We start from the raw sequence: 14,180 nt of genomic DNA on the forward strand, positions 1-14,180 counted from the left end.
ATTACCAACTCTACTCAACTTGATCCTCAAAAATAATAACTTCGAATTTGACGGCCGCCACTATCTACAAATAAATGGCACAGCTATGGGAACCAAGATGGCACCAACGTACGCAAATATTTTCATGGGTGCACTAGAGGAAAAATTTCTAGCCGTGCGCGACAAAAAACCTAGTCTATACAAACGCTTCTTGGACGACATATTCATGCTTTGGCCACACTCCGAAGAAGATCTCACAGGATTCATTCGCGATTTCAACCTGCTACACCCCGCAATGAAGTTCACCCACTCCTTCTCGGCAACGACTGTTAATTTCCTAGATGTAAAAGTAACCTTAACCGGGAAGGGTTTTTCCACTGACCTGTACCGAAAGCCAACTGATGCTCAGCAGTATCTTTCCTTTAACAGTTGCCACCCGCGCCATACTAAACTCGCCATTCCTTATAGCCAGGCACTCCGATACAGGAGGATCTGCTCGGACGACGATGTTCTAAACAAAAACCTCGCGGAATTAGAGCAGACCTTCGTTAATCGTAATTTTCCAACCAGTCTAGTAAGAGACGCCCTGTCCAAAGCACGACAAGCAGACCGGAGGAACTTATTCGGTAAACGCAACGACGAACCCAAGGGCGATCGCGTAAACCTTGTTCTTACCTTTGGTGCAGGCGCGGGTAATATTAACAGTATCCTCCACCGCAAACATAGCATCCTTCTGCAATCTGAACGGACACGACAAATATTTGCCGAGAAGCCACGAGTTACCTACAGACGTGCCCGCAACCTCCAAGATAGACTAGTCAACTCCAAAGTTCCCAAACCATTAACACCTACGGCGGGATGCCATCCATGCAATGGTAAAAGATGCCAAATATGCAAATCAATGCAAAGCACGGCAGCGGTCAAGAGTACAAACTCCAACTTCTCCCTTAAAATCAATGGCGACTTTGACTGTAACTCCAGTAACATTATTTATATCATTCAATGTACAACATGCTCCGCGCAATATGTAGGTCAAAGTAAAAATTCATTTAGGATTCGATTCAATAACCACCGATCAGATGTTTCGAAAAAAGGTAGCCTCCCGGTTTCTCGCCATTTTAGTCGACCCGGTCATTCCATTAATAACGTCGCACTTTTTATTTTAGAGTCAAATTTCACATCCGATCGCTGCAGAGAGCAACGCGAATGGTACTTGATCTACAAATTCCAATCTGTAATAAATGAGGATAAAGGAGTGCTATCAACTGTAAGAAGCATATCCGGATAACTTTTTTTCTGTATGTCCTCGGAGTGCCCGCTGCCTCTTTTCTTCTTTTCTTTACAGCTGGACACAATGACTCTAAGAACACCCTGGACAACAGGTTTTCAACGAGCGCGACCCAAGGCTCTGGCACGTAATCTCCCCGGCCGATGACCCAGGAACCTTCCGGAATCTTCCAGAACATGACTCACTAACGACTGCCTCGCAGTGGAATTGTACCAACTGTGACGACACTTTTGTAACCTTTTAAAAGACCTTGTACAGAGATTTTCCTCTCAGTCCCGAAGAAGGCGGAGCTTCCGCCGAAACGTAGACTTCCCCAGACCCTTAGTTTAAATGCCAGCTTAATAAATAACTTTCCCCTACTCCCTACGTCAGTCTCTGGTGTCTTTTCTCCCCTATCTATATTCAACATCCTGGTCGTTCGAACCTAAATTTTGTAGCGTATTGCATATATATATATATAGAACAAATAGGTTAATATATCAGACGGCTATGAAGTTGAATAAAAGTGAAATAATAAGACTTGGACTACAGATTACAGGAACGTTAACAAAAACTAATTTATTTAATGGGCAATGTGACACATAGATTAAAAAAAGAATGGTCGACGTTTCGACAGTGGCACTGTCTTCATCAGGACAAAAAGAGACTAAAAGAGACAAAAGAGACAAAAAGAGTCAGGACAGAAGAGAGAGAGAGGTCTGTCGAAACGTCGACCATTCTTTTTTTAATCTATGTGTTAAATTGCCCATTAAATAAATTAGTTTTTGTTAACGTTCGTGTAATCTGTAGTCCAAGTCTTATTATTTCACTTATATATATATATATATATATAAAGCAAAAAAATAGCCGAAGCTCTGTAGCTGCACGTTGAGCATATGTTTACAATTTGATCGTGCACTCCCAGCCAGGGACAGCTGTTTCGCTCTACTTGGAGCTCGTTAGCCTGGCGCAGCGCCAGGCTGACGAACTCCAAGTAGAGCGAAACATTGGGAACCGCATTATTACAGGACGTCTTACCTTGCCAAAAAAGGCCAAAGTTTTAAGGAAGTGTATACCGGAAGTCGCACTGTGTAAGCCACAAGACAAGGGTGTAACAGCTGTGTCTCAAAAACGCTATATTCCTTGTGATGAAATTAAGGAGGTGCATCATACCAGAGCATGCTGGTAGTACAGTTCGGATAATCGTCCCAGTCGAAAAAAAGTAAAGGGTCCAATTAGAAAATTTTCAATTGGATCAAATTTTCGATCAGTTGTGCTTTTCCCACACATTGGACTGAAAATCAATGAACCTATTCAAGAAGCAGTTCGTGCTCCCATTGCATGGCCAATTGGAGTTCAAAGATGAAATATCTTTGCTGAAGGCAATGCATGCGTTACGGATACGTATTCTTGTCGCCCGCATTGCGTTGAGAAAACAGTTTTTTACAACGAAACACAACAACAACTTTGTAACAAGTACAATGATGTATGTAACTACACAACACAGGCTGGCGTTGTGTTGTTACGTCGCGTCCTTGTCGTTGTGCTTATAAGGAAAGATGACTGCAGTGCGGGTAAACCCGCGGATAGCCGCGGGTACCCGCGCAAGTTTGTTATTTTCGAGTACACAATTCCGTGTCATCGCGGGTTGCGGGCAAGGTGCCGGTAGACTCGCACTGCCTCAGCGGATTACGGAGGTATACCCGCAGTACCAGCAGGCGCAGAACCAACCCGTTGGATTGGGGTGTATGACCCGATTCATTCGAACATTTGGCCCAAAATACTTTACAAGACGTTCCACATCCAATTCGTCATCTCAAAATAAAGTTGTTGTTATTGTTTGCCACATAGGGCTAACTTCGGCTATCTTTCGACACCAAGACTGGTACACTTCGCATGAGTAAGCTGGCAACCATGTCCGCAGTGGCCACAGCGTACGCGTTGGAAAAATGGCTCGCTAAAGGAAGGACATTGTCCTCAGTATCAATAACTCATTTCGTGCCGTCACGATCATGTGGCATATAATTCATATATGAGTACGCATTGGGCTGCGGGTATATCGGCTGGTATGCGGATAGGCGTCGGGATGTTCGGGTACGGATGCGGGTTGTGCGGTTGCGGTACGTGTGCGGGTACGAACTTTCGTGCCCGCACTCATCACTACCTATAAGGTCATGCTTCGTCGTCATGGACCCCATGGGCAAGCTTTTCTACGCATGTCCTCTTATGTGTATAGTGTGTACTTAGTGTATACTCCACTGAATTTGCGTATTCCCGCATAAAAGACGTACCTGACCAGGGTGTTGGACCACATACAATGTGTAACAGCTAGGTAGGAAAAGGGAGGGTCGTAGTAGATGTTGGGCAGCAAACGTCCTCCACAGGGTCCTGTTTTATCTTCGTACCAGTCTGAAACAAGTCAGCACACTTAAACAATGAAGGACACAATGAAGATATCATGATACTCTATCGACCACAATCGAAGAATCACATATTTCTGTACTAGAACGGCCCGGCAGAGACAGCCGTTGCAGTTCCGCCAGCAATTCACTTCGCTAGACACACCTTGCCTGACCCAGACAGACTCTGCAAGCTCTACAGTCTAAATCCTGTGACGGACATGTGCCAGTTAAAAAAGCTCCCTCAGAAAGTGCAGCGGGTACACAGCCGTAACCGTCTGGAAACAGCGGTAACGGTAATCAAATAGCAAGCCCAGCGAACCTCATCGCCAAATTTCAGCAGGTACAAAGCCGTCACCTGAACCTCGTACTGGTGTGCTTGTTGAATAATGCGTGTGCCGGCTGAATATGCGTGACTTCGATGGAGCGTACTACGTTGCCCCACGCTCCTCCGGTGAGGAGTGACATGGCACAACGTATTCTCCCGCAGTACGTTCCTTCCCGCCCGCTGTCTGCGTTGCAACCTCGCTTTTGAGAAGGATGACACCTTGCTTTTTAAGTACAGGTCTAATGTTTTTTCAGGGTAAGTCAACCTAGCTGTGATGCATCGTACGACACCTGCGTTTCACTCGTGTTTGACAATCGAAGTACATTCTGTTGCAGACGGTGGACGCATTGCAAATGGCGGCAGGAGAGGATCGACTGCATCGGTGAAGCGACGATGTACATTACAAGCGAGGTTAATAGTCGAAAGATGAAAGTCACTGAAAAGGTTAGCCAGCTGTAGGGATCGAACCCACATCTTCGGGATTACCGGTCCAGGGCTCTACCAATTGAGCTAAGCTAACACGCCTCTCCAGCGACTTTCGGGGTGCGTCATCTGAAGAGACGACAAACCAGCCACTCTCTCGCACTCATCCTCCTTTCACTCTTACATTTTTGCTCACCGATACACACATTCATACGACGGAAATCGATGCAAGGGGCACCTGTTGAACAACAGATAAACTGATGTTCTGAGGCTGGAACAACACAGAAAGGACATATACAAACAAAGCCTCAAATTGCTTAAGAAATCAACGACGAAAGATGAAAGTCACTGAAAAGGTTAGCCAGCTGTAGGGATCGAACCCACATCTTCTGGATTACCGGTCCAGGGCTCTACCAATTGAGCAAAGCTAACCTTCTTTCCTTTCGTTATAGGTGACCGTGGGACTGTATCGATTACGAGGAGGTGAGTTACAAAATGGAATACTATTCCAGCATTAACGTTGGAACAATACCAGCGTAATATTCACTTCGGTGTCTTTACAGGTTGTTTCCTGTCTCAACGGTCACACATACGCGTTCAAGATTGCAACTGCTTCTCACATGGAATTGGTGTCTGTTGCCACTTGTTGGACAATTGTTCCTCGGTCATTTCGTTTGAGGAACTGTCGTGTTCCGTGTTCGAAGTTTCGAGGATTGTGTGTTCGGCATTTGGAGGACTGCCTGGTGCATCGGATCATCGGATGGGTTGTGTGCCCGTGCAACGTGTGCTCCATATGTGTGTGTTGGGATTAGTGAACCGTGTATGCTTTCCATTCGGCAAAGGATTATGTACTGGATGCAATTTAAAGGTATGTGCAAGCCAATAAAATTTGGTGTTTCATGTTCGATGTGCTTGGAGCATTTTCTGCTTTTTCTTTTTTTGCGAAGCGTGGAGGTCATTTTTCTGTTAGGGAACTCGAGAGGCGCAATGTGTTTCGCGTATTAGGGGGTACAAGTAACCCTTCGATACGTCCGGTACACTGTGGCTCCTGGCGTCAGCAGGGATGTCGTACCGGTTGCTTCAGGGAGCATATGGCACCCGCAGCTCTCGCAGGCACCGCGTGCCCCTTGAAGACATCTGGCACCTTTTTTTAATAAAAATGTGCCAGTTGATCACACGGCAGCTATCCGTCACTGGGTTTAGAGTGTAGGCAACATTTTTGCATTTCAAATTGAAATTAGGAACTGAACGAACTTGAAGATGGCCACTAGCACCTTTGTAGTGCTACTGAACACTATCGAGACCAGGCCAGGTCAGAGCGAGAGCTCGGGCTGAGCGAGACAAGGCTATTTATTATTCGCGCCTTGATGTGATGGCGCTGGATATGCCGCCACACCTTCAAGTAACGGAGTAGTGCGAGAGGTCAGTGAAATAGTTGCTATCTGTATTTCATACTTTCATTTTATTCTATTTCTATTAGGATGGAATTAATCCGAAACAGGAAGGTTGAGAGGTGATCCCAAACATTTCTCTCTCCCAAGGCCACCGCGTACAAGCAGTATACCCAAGCAGCTCCTGCCTGCTCAGTGACATATATAAATGCTTTCAAACATGAGTAACCCGCACGCTTCTCTCCACCACTACGTGGACTTTTGCCTCTACTCCAGACTACTACTCCAGACTACGTGGTCTTTTGCAGTCCGGGATGAGTTCTACGCTATGGAGGGACGTGACGTTTAAAATTTCCAGCCAATAAACAGACTTCATTATCAGCTGTGAGGCGGATTGGTGCGTTTGCTTCTGTAGAAGTACATTTCGCCCTCCGTCGTTCTGAAATTCAGCGTCATGACATCTCTGACATCTCCGGCTCGACTAAACAATACTAAGCGCCCAATGCCGAGGCGAACGTCAATAGTTGGGCTGGCGCGATTCCCACCCGGTACCTCTCAGATACAACGTCACATGGGCAGCACACTAACCACTGAGCCACACGAGATGGTGACGCGATGCCGCGTGGTTCAATCCAAAGTACGTCAGCCCAGTCGTCCGAACCATTCGAAGGTGACCAAGACGACGACCCATCGCTTACCTGAGATTCGGGAACTGTAGCGCCGTATATTCATTCGCGCTTGCGGTGTTCTGCGTGCTAGAAAACGTGGTGCAAGTGTGATAGCTAAACTGAATGCATTTCTTTTCCAGTTTGATGTTTGAACCGTTTAGGGCTTGAATGTAATATCATTAACATTCATCTAGTCAATTTCCGTAAGTGAAGTAAAATCATTCGTGGAACCCTTGATTATAATGGCAGTTTGGTTTCCGAAAGAACAGATCGACTGAGCTGGCTGTTTTAGTACAACAACAACTTTATTTGCGGCCTTGGAGGCCGCAAACATACAGAAAGGAACCGTACTAATAAAACACTGAAAAGAAACTCATTACTCTGGGAATTTTTATTGATTTCAGCAAAGCATTTGATTCGTTTTCACACAGGATACTATTACTAAAACTGTCGCGTTGTGGAATCCGGGGCCCGACACTTTCGCTGTCCTCGTCATATTTAGATAATAGGCATCAGAAGGTTGTCATTAATGGCTAGTCTTCTGCACTGCAGCGCAAGGTAGCTTATTTGGTCCTTTGCTCTTTAGTGTTTATCATACCATATAGTTTATCATACATGCCGACGATGCGAGCATCTTTTTTCACGGTTCAGACCCTGACGGGATAGTCACACATGCAAATGAGGTACTGGAACGGGTAAAGTATTTGGCTGATCCTAACTGTTTGAACACTAACGCCAGTAGAACTAAGGCGGTTTTCTTCAACGCAAAAACAAGTTCAGCCCTCAGTAAATCTTAAAATAGATAACACAGTTGCCGACATAGTAGGAAATGCAAAACTCTCGGTGTAACTTTTTCTTCTACACTACTACTTTCTTGGTCATTGATGACGTGCATTCCAAGGCATCGCGATTCTTTGGTTTTCTGTATAGATATCGTAAGCATCTAACCAAACGAGTTATGCTACTTTAAAACTCATTATTGTACACACATTTTAACTACTGCTTCTTGGTATGGGAACAACGAAAATGTCCAACCTACATAGGTTGCTTGTGTTGCAAAATAAATTCCCCCGAACTTTGGATCGTCCACCATATAACCACACCACAACTGGTTTGTTTGAACGGTACTCGCTGATTATTGTTAATAACCCGTATCGATATAAACTTTTGTGTTATTACCGTACTGCTCATAAAACGTCCTTAGATAATATCTTATCACTAATTGACCTCAAAGAGCATAGTTATTCTTATAATAATCGCGCCAAGAGGTTTCGGCATATCCCCCGATGAGAATCAGATATGGTGAACAGAGTGTTCATATATATTGCCTTGCATCTTGAACGAGCCCCTATTGATTCATTTTGACAGTGTCAAAGAAAGATATTCATATTGCATGCATTTATAGTTTACCTTCCACGGATGCTTTTCGTCTCGCTTAACCAATGTCATTTTGTACGGGAGCTGTGAACCCGTCAAGTCGTTACTGCGACTTTTTTTTTCAAGGCTCCAACCACGACTTAAAGTGGGAATAAAATTCATTCATTCATAATTGGTGAGGAAAGCCCCAAGTCAAAATGACGTCAAGTGAGATCACAGGGTGGAGCTAAAAAGCGACAGAGTGCATTGAATATGTCATCCACATCCAAGCGCCTTTCGGATTTCAGCGATAATAAGTACAGCGAGCTTTCACTGCATAAGTTGCGCTGATATAATGCAGAGAAATGCACACCTTGTTTTACTGCCCCTTTAGAGCAGCATGGAAAGCGGGGAAAAAAGTTCACTGCTTGACCGCGTTGAAATACCCAAAGACATTGCGTCCTATGCGAACGTTTGATTCCCCCGCTCGCGCGAACCTCTCCGCTTAGTTTGCGCCACAGAGGCGCGAGACGTGACTGCAGTTCCTTTTCCTACGTTCGGCCTTCGACCAGTAAAGGCGTTCTCTCCCCCTTACAGGCTCGTCCCTTCAATCGACTATATCATGTTCCAAAAGCAAGACGCATAAAAGCTTCTACATTGCCTTATCATCAACCAGAGGCACCTAAACAGATCACCTTTCGCTCATCATCCGTCCAGTAACGCGCTCTGAACACAATAGAAGCGACCGCAATGTCATTTCATGGCGTTCTGCGGCCGCTATACGCCGGTGACGCCGCGTGAACTGGAGTCCGCGGCGATATTGCTGGTTTGGAAATCCGCCACTGAGCATCCCAAATGGTCTGACCCTCCATAGACCACAATATGCGATGTGGCTTCGACCCCTTTTCAACAACCGTTCAAATTAGTTACAGACAACGTGTGAGCCTATACAGTTTGAGCATCAGCGCCAATTTCGGAATTTCAGTATTGGGCTGACCACCTCGGTAGCTCAGAGGCTAACGTGTTGACTGGCTGAGCCCAAGATCTGGTTCAAACCCGGCCGAGTGGGGCAGGAATGTGGGGGAGGGAACATTGCAGTAGTAATTATACAACCCAAGCTTTACACAGAAAATCCATGGCAAGTATTGCACTTTTTACTGGAGGAGGAGGAGGAGGAGTGTCGTTGGGAGGAACCCGAGAGGTCTGCCTGCCTGATTAGGCGGCATGTTTCTCGGGAAGGGAAAGATGGTGGACAGGAGGAAAGGGTGAAGTGGAAGACCGAGCGGAATCCGCTCGGGGGGAGGATAGCTGCGTCCATGGGCCGACTTCAGGGGAACTGTGCCGGCATACGCCTATTACACATCTGAGGGAAACCCAGGAAAAACCCCAGACGGCACAGCCGGCCCGCGGATTCGAACCGCGGACCTCCCAGTCTCCAAGCGCACGCGTTACCGCTGCGCCACCGGAGCTGGTGACTTTTTACTTTCAATTATATTAAAATATTTTTACTTAAATTTTTTAAACTTTTAAATTGTGCAAAATCTAACTCAATGCAATACTTGACGTGGATTTTATATGTATAACTTGGGTTGTAGAAAAAAAAACTATATAGAAAGGAAGCAGACAGTGGGAAAAAAGTTATTTGAAAATCAACGACACCATCTTGAAGAAATCACGCCGGTGCGGGCGACTGGGGCACGACGGTTGCAGAGGCAACACACCAGATGGTGCCAGCATCGTAGCTCTCTGCGAGAAAGACAGAGAACAACAAAGTACTAGCGGCAAGTAAAAATGGCAGCACTGCTCAACAAGTCTAGGCATGCAAGAGAAAAGGCCTAACCACAGCGTCACCACACAACACTACACTAAACAAGTCTAAACATGTGCGTACAGCGAGAAAAGGCATAACACGAGCATGGTAAAAAAACAAGCAAACGTCGGTAAATCACTCACCTTTTTCTCCTGCGGCGACGGTGCGACTGCTCTATCCGAGAGCCACTCAGAAACTGAGAGGGCGCGGGGACTGGGTGTTAACTAAACTGGGTGTTAACTTAACTGGGTGTTAATTAACTGGGCGGAAAATTGGGTGTTAAAAATGACTTCTGTGCTGCCTTAAGAGATAAAACAGTGCGCCCGAACCGCGCCCCACGCGAGCCGCGCGCGGGCCCGTTCTCGCTCTCGAGTGAGCGCACTGTTTTATCACTTAAACAGCAACAGAGCTGACATTGTAGTACCCTCGCGATAAATATTATATTCCGGCGACAGCAGAATGTATTCAAAAAGGCTTCGGGTGTGTGTGTGTGTGTGTAAGGCCAGGCCAAGGCGCGTTGATGGGAGCGCACTGCTCTGTTGGGTACCCAAACTTTCAGCCAGCGATGGTGAATGATTATTTGATTTGATTTTATTTAGAGTCATTATTGGCTCACCTATTTAGTGAAAGCCTATGAACACATGTTAAGTGGTTTAGTTTAAAAATGATGAGAGCTACAGTGTGTAGCGAATGATGTTCACATTTACACGTTCTACTCTATAGTATTCTTGCAAAATATATGAGTGCAAGAAAATGAAAGGAAAACGAAGTGAATTCACTCCTGTATAATGATCGCTGCGCAGAAGCACGGCACCGTTTTCTTCGTGGATGTATAGCGAACATGCATTCCTTTCTTTTTTTTGGTTCGCGCCGGCCGAGTGACGATATCCTATTACACCTGGAACGAAGACCTATTGTTTTGCGTTCGCATATATATATGTGCCTTCTTTTGACGATGGTAGGATGATTATTGATAGGATTGATGACAGGATCATTATTAGGACCTGAGGAATAATATGGATTTATGTGGTTGTGAAAATAGACTGTGTTTGTGAGTGTGAAAATGTGAGTGTGTGTCTGTGTGTCTGTGTGCTGGGACCCCACTTGATAAGTAAGTGCTATCTGTTTGCCTTTTCGTGCGACACGAGTGATACATTTATGTACTATCGCGTGAAATAGTTGTTTAAAAAATAAGGGCAGTCGCGTTTGCATTGCTATATCTAGGATATCTAGGATATCTAGGATAGGACGAGCGTTTTTAATGGAATTGCCTCGCGAACCTGGTGAAGTCTGTTTTGGGCAGGGTATTTTATGAATGCCCGACGCCGGTCCTGTTGTTGGAGTTTTGTTAGTATGTATCTGTCTGTGACTGACTTTATGGTATTAAGCTGTCGGAGTAGAAGTGACTTTCCCTGCTCGCTTAAGATAAATCGTGTGTCCTTTTTCTGTGCTTTCTTCACGCAGGGACAATGCAAATGAGTATTTAGCATTACGCAATAATTATCTGATAGCAGAAATGAATGTCTTTGTCACAGTTTATTAGCCTGTGCCTCGTTATTTTATTTTGTTCTCTTTTCTCTAGCTATGCGAGCAGAAGTGCGTGTAATTTTTTGCTGCTCTTTTCTTATTTTCTCTACGTTTACGCAGAAGAAAGCCTCCTGGTAAAAGCTGAATATTGTTCTATCAGTGGAAGTGGGGTTGTTTGTTTGATTTTGTTGGGTGTTCGATATCTTGATGAAGTAAGCAGTGCTTAATTTTGCAGTCATGGTTTTTTGAGCAGAAATGCTGGTATCTGAGCACGGAGTAAAAAGTCCTATGTTTCTCTGCTCCCTAAGAAAATTTGTGCGTCATTTTCCAAGCAGACCGCGTTTAGTTTACGCGAAATAGAAAAATGAAGTTCCGTATGCTCTATGATTTTCGGTCGCAGGCTTAAGCCCTTTTCCCGATGAGCAGTATTTTGTATGCGATGTCGCATGTCTGAACTTGTTCAGTCGTGTTGCAATATTTACCCTTCACTAATATCTTTTTGCTGTCATGTTGTGCTAGCCGCGTAGCAATAAGCGGGGATTCTCCGAATATTCCTGAGCGGTTCGACCTAAGCTTTTTCCCTGCTCACTTAAGGAAATTTGTGTATCCCTGTCCTGTGCTTTCTTTACACAAGGGTAATGCGACTGGGTATGTGGCATTATGCAGGAATTATCTGGTGGCAGAAATGGGTGTCTCTCAGTTTAATAGCGTGCGCTACGGTTTCTTGCAGTTACAGCTATTGGGACACAAATGCGTGTAAATGTTCGCATTTTTTTTCTTCTTTCACTGCTTTTACTCAGAATGTAGGTAAGGGGAAAAAGTAAGCATCTAGGTAGAGCAGGAGAAAGCCGCTCGGCAGAGGAAATTTGTTTTTTGTTATATGTTTTTGAGTGTCAGTACTCACTTTGCTTGGTATGTTGATGGAGTAAGTGTATGCAGGAGTAAGTATTTGCGCAGAAATGCTGGTATGTGAGCGTGGAGGAGAAATTCCAATAAAGCACCACTCCTTGTGCATTCCTGAGCTGCTGTGTGTGCGGGCGTGCTTTTTTTCCTGGTTTACGACGTCATCATGGCATGTTGGGGCTTCTTTAGCAGTGTTGCAATTTTACCCGCCGCTATGATCTTGTTATATTGTGTTAGCCGCTTAGCGATGTCCGGTGACTCTGCTATTATTCCTGAGCACTCCGTCTTAAGCCTTTTCCCTTCCCGCTTAAAGGAATTTGTGTGCCCTCGTCCTGTGCTTTCTTTACGAAGGGACAATGAGGCTGTGTATGTAGCATTATGCAAGAATTATCTGATACCAGACATGAGTGTCTTTTTTTTAGTTTATTAGCATATGCTTCAGTTTTTGAAGCCAAGCACAAGTGTGCGCAATTTTTGCTGCTCTTTCCTCAAATCACTGCTTTTGCGCAGAAGAAAGTCGCATGCTAAAGCTGAGTAGTGCGTTTCTCTGCTTGTTTGTTAGATGTTGTTAGGAGCTCGGTATGTTGAAGTAGTAAGCTGTTATAGGTATTCGTGCAGAAACGCTTGCATCTGAGCGCAGGATAGGAATTCCTGAAGCACGGCACCCTCAGTGTAAATTAATTATTTTGGATGTGAGTCTGTTTCACTGCATGACAAGGCTGAAATGGGAAGAGAGAAAAAATTGGAGTGCTTCATTAATAGCGATGCACCTAATAGGCCAATTATAGTTTCCATAGAAAGTAGAATTTTAATAGGCTCCTAAAATTATAGTTTTGTTGTAGTTTTTCTAAACTGCAATGAAATGATCATTAATATGGTGGGAATGCAATCATGTTCCCGTAAAGGCGTTGTGTCTAGTCCTCCGTCGAGCGCGAATAGGACTTTGCCCCCGGCTTTCGCGCCTTTTTGCTCGCAGGTGTAGCCTCAGACAACGAATGTGTGACCATAGAAAGGGTCATGTATTACACAAACCTGGTTATGATATTGAGTGGTCTCACTTATTATTTTAAAAGGGCAGTGGTAGTTTACTGGTGTTGTGATTCTAATGACCATGATGAGCCTTTGGGGGTGAAAATCGCTAATATGCATGGTGTTTTTTTTGTGTTGAATTTTGTTGTGAAAATGAACGTTATGAACAGTCGGACAAAGGAAATAACCTTGCGATTCAATAAAGAATAGGAGTGTTTGTCTTTGCCACTGTCTTCTTCAGGCAGGATGTGATGATGTCATGCAGTCTGTAGCAATGCATTGACCGTTACTGGAAAAAAGTGTAGCAATCGAAAAATGGTGTGTGTTGTCCTGGACGGATTTATGATCAGCACTGTTTTTGAATAAGAGGAGTCCGTGTGCTTAGAAATACTTTGATGCTGGTTTTCTTCTTTGTTCAAGTGTTTCTCTTTGCTTCCCCCCCCCCTTGTTGTTTGACAAACATGCGCTGACATGCCCTGACCTGTTCTGTCATGTTTTCCTTCTACATGTAGTTTTTTTCAGAACGAACATTCTTGACCATGTCGATAGTGCTGTCTTGAATGGGAGTAGTGCTATCCTAAATAATTTTGCGATTCATTTAGTTCAGAGAGTAACCAGACGGGGGACAGGTGCATGGCTTTATCCAGTCGAGGAACAAAGCGACATTATTCAGTTAGCTGCCTTTCTCTCGGAAAGGATGGACATGTCTCGATTAGCTCATTGTATGTAGCCATTGTAGGTGTTAGGATATTTTGTTCTTTTGCAAGTCTAATTTAGTAAGACTTTGGTAATGAAATGCTTAATTCCTACAATCACCTCTCATGTATGGTGTTTTTCTGCGATAGATCCCAATGCAATCATTATGGTAGAATAAAGGAAATTGGGATAGTGATTCAATAAATAACAGGTCCCCTGTCTAGAGCGTACGCGTCCTCGAGCCACGCAGCTGCATGATGACGTATACCGCAGCACTATTGCTTCACGTGGACCCCGTTCAGAGGAGCATTAGTGAAAAAAAAACAGTGTAGGCCTGAGACAATAGGATGACGTCACGACCAATGAGCATAGCCTGCAGGGGGTGCAGGGATTCACTCTTCGAC

The 14,180-nt window shown here is 44.7% G+C and overlaps 1 protein-coding gene across 2 annotated transcripts in view; it reads right to left on the reverse strand.

The window, feature by feature from the left end:
* The window catches only part of LOC135374696 (uncharacterized), a 58,785-nt gene that overhangs the window by 33,721 nt on the left and 10,884 nt on the right, over positions 1-14,180 (reverse strand). For both annotated transcript variants that reach the window (XM_064607615.1, XM_064607614.1), the window contains exon 5: positions 3,538-3,655. In XM_064607615.1, coding sequence (XP_064463685.1) covers positions 3,538-3,655 — 118 coding nt within the window. The remainder of the gene's footprint in view (positions 1-3,537; positions 3,656-14,180) is intronic.

Source organism: Ornithodoros turicata, unplaced genomic scaffold (genome assembly GCF_037126465.1).
Source record: "Ornithodoros turicata isolate Travis unplaced genomic scaffold, ASM3712646v1 Chromosome99, whole genome shotgun sequence".
Lineage (NCBI taxonomy): Eukaryota > Metazoa > Arthropoda > Arachnida > Ixodida > Argasidae > Ornithodoros > Ornithodoros turicata.